This window comes from Odontesthes bonariensis, chromosome 24 (assembly GCF_027942865.1).
Source record: "Odontesthes bonariensis isolate fOdoBon6 chromosome 24, fOdoBon6.hap1, whole genome shotgun sequence".
In the NCBI taxonomy this organism is placed as follows: domain Eukaryota; kingdom Metazoa; phylum Chordata; class Actinopteri; order Atheriniformes; family Atherinopsidae; genus Odontesthes; species Odontesthes bonariensis.
In genome coordinates this window covers 1,669,507-1,672,524 of record NC_134529.1, presented here as the reverse complement: position 1 = coordinate 1,672,524, position 3,018 = coordinate 1,669,507, and the positions used below count along the sequence as shown (strand labels likewise).

At 48.7% G+C, this 3,018-nt stretch overlaps 1 protein-coding gene across 1 annotated transcript; it reads left to right on the top strand.

The window, feature by feature from the left end:
- LOC142375334 (claudin-20-like) lies at nucleotides 1-861 on the top strand. The gene has a single exon (XM_075459329.1). The coding sequence runs from the start codon at nucleotides 55-57 to the stop codon at nucleotides 853-855; it is 801 nt and encodes a 266-aa protein (XP_075315444.1). The 5' UTR covers nucleotides 1-54; the 3' UTR covers nucleotides 856-861.
- Nucleotides 862-3,018: the final 2,157 nt, after the last annotated feature.

Sequence of the window (3,018 nt, the reverse complement as noted above, 5' to 3'; positions counted from 1 at the left end):
AGCCGGGACGCCGACAGGCCAGCCCGGACCGGCGCCGGACCGGGGCGCCCGGCCATGCTGTCCGCCGCCATTCAGATCCTGGCGTTCGCCCTGGCGCTGCTGGGCGTCCTCGGCGCCACGGTGGCCACTCTGCTGCCCAACTGGAAGGTGAGCATCAACGTGTGGACCAGCATCATGACCCCCGTGTCGCAGATGCAGGGTCTGTGGATGGACTGCGTGTGGTACAGCTCCGGCGTCTTCAGCTGCACCATGAAGAGCTCGCCGCTGGCGCTGCCGGCGTCCCTGCAGCTCCTGCGGGCCGCCATGGTCCTGTGCTGCCTGGTGGCCACCTTCGGACTCTGCCTCGCCTCCCTGGGGCTCAAATGCACCCGCTGGGGGGGCAGCCACAGAGCTAAGGGGCACACGGCCATAGCCGCCGGGGGCTGCTTCGTCCTGGCGAGCCTCCTCTGCCTGGTTCCTGCGTCCATGTTCACCAACGAGGTCATCACCACCTTCCTGACCACGGACCTGCCCGACAGCAGCAAGTACCAGCCCGGGGGGGCTCTGTGCGTCACCTTCCTCTCTGCCGGGTTCCTGCTGGCCGGAGGCGTCATCTTCTGTCTGTCGTGTCCCGGAAACAGATCCAGGCGGCCGGACTTTGCCTCCTCCGCCGACTCCGACAGATTCGAGCCGAACCGGGATGAGCGGCGTGGGTGGGAGCGCGAGAAGCCGAAAAGCAGGAAAAGCAAAAGTGTCAAGCTGCAGACGGACGAGGTGAAGCCGGAGGAACCGAAAGTGGGTCTGAGGTTCTGCTCGTCCCTCAAACTCCCTCAAAAAGACATCAAGGACAACTACAGCCTCCAGGAGTACGTTTAACCTCAGCGCCGGGTGGGGAAATGTGGAGCTTTCAGCCCAGACTTCTGGCTCATGTGGAGGGGGAGGTGGGCAGGGAGAGGTGTGTGTGAGGGGGGGGGGGGTAATTACTAAATGTTGGAAATGACAGATTGTAGATTCAGCCGAATGCCTCAGAAGCAGAGAGCGGCAACTCTGTGAGGGGAAAATCAACTGCAGAGGCACCAAAGCCCGTAAATCCTTTAAAAAGTGTCCACTGAACTGCTGCAGCTTCGCTAAACCAAAGGTCTGAAGGCAAAAAAACAAAACCTGCTGATCGCACTCACGTTTAAAATCTCAAAGCCATCATTTCTCCAGCTGCAGACGCCATCTGAGATTAGCTGGCGCTCTAACAGGGCCGGCTCAAAGCTTTCTGGGGGCAGGGGCACCGTCTGAATAACAACACCTACATTTTAAACACTGTTTTATGAACACATTTAAAAATGCAAAAGGCAAGTTTATTTGTACAGCACAATTCAACATCAAGGCGATTCAAAGTGCTTTACAGATACATTAAAACAGTAGAAATAAAAAGCATGATTTAAATTTAAACAAAAAAGAAAGAAATAAGAACAATAGATAAAATCAGGAGTTAAAATGTGTTTAAAAGAAAAAGAAGATGTAACTGTACGATAAACACTCATTTTATTTGTGTCCAGAGCCTAAAATCCCACAAATTTCAAAATTTCAAAATTTCTACTTCTGGAGACCCCGAACTGCACCTTTAACAGGCTCCATCCAGTGGTTGTTGACACATTGTAGTTTGGATCAAACTGATGGACTGACGTCACCTTCCACATTTCAAATTGTTTTGAGAACCTTAGAGCTGCCAGATCTTGTTAAAAAAAGAACCCATAAATGATGTTCTGCTTGCTGCAGAATGGTATAAATGTTCGATTTTCACATTTATGTGAATTAAACCACAGGCTTAAAATTAAACTGCGACCTCTAGGTTTTATGAGCAGTGAGAGCCATAACTGGAACATCCAAAGCCGGTATTTTACAGCCAGCATCACTCCAAATTAACTCTAAAAGCTATGTAACTGTGACATGTCTATAAAACATTTAAAAGTTGTAAAAAATTACTTAACAATTGTTGAACAAATGGCTAAAATCACAAAGAAATCTGTCCAACACTCCAAAAAAATAGTTGAAAATGTTGATGACTCATCCTGTACTCGGGGTACCAACTTTTTGTCCAATTAAAAGCATGTTCGCACATCAGGCCACTGGAGATGGCCAATCAGAGCAGACGGGGCCTTTTTGGGGAGGGGTCAGCATCATTAGCTTTTGTTTTTACAGAAAAATAGAAACATGCAAAGGCTGCGGCACAGCCCTTTTACAGACAGCCGTTCCACTTCCTATTCGCCCCATTGTAAAAAATTTGGCTGCAGTTCAGTTGATTTTCTCTGGGGGCGCTGGCGAGCGAGTGCAGAATGACCATTTTCCATAGGGCTGGCGCTAATAACTCAAAAAATGTCCCCGCTAGCGGCTGAAACCTGAAAATAATACTGTGATTTCTGACAGAGGGATGTGGATTTATATCGAAAGTACAATAACCTGGGAGTTATAGCTTTCTGTTTTCTTACAGGTCTGGCATTTGCGAGTCAGTATCTGCTAGCATCTAGCTAACGAAATCTGAAGAACGCACGGCAGATTACGACCGGCTGCTTTACGGCACACGTCCACCGTGCCAGAGTGCTAACCTGGTGCCGCTAACAACAACCAAAGCTAAACCAGAGGCTAGTCAGAGAGTATGTAAAAGGGCTGTGCTGAAATCTGTAACTATTTGAGCTAACCCCTCTCTGCTAGCTCAGCGCTAGGACTGACCATGCCGTAAAGTGATGCCACATGCGTGACGTCACTCGGAATGCAATACTGACAATAAATGTGTATTTTAAACAAATCTAGTGAGTCTAAAAAAATCAAACCAAGTGCCGTTTGAAAGGATAATTTATCCTGCCTTTAGGAAAATTAAAATGAAAAAATATGAAAAATTATATCCAAAGCAATGGCTGCATCTAAGGTGGATTTCATAGTACCACCATAGAGTTCGGCGTGCTTTGCACTGCTTCGTTGGCGCCCCTAGAGTGCAGTACCACCCGGAAATAGCCGCCAGTTTTCCCTCTCCTCATATAGAGACTCTCT

Bases quoted from the DNA above. Each gene is read 5' to 3' on its own strand.
- LOC142375334 (XM_075459329.1), top strand. From the start codon at position 55: ATGCTGTCCGCCGCCATTCAGATCCTGGCGTTCGCCCTGGCGCTGCTG.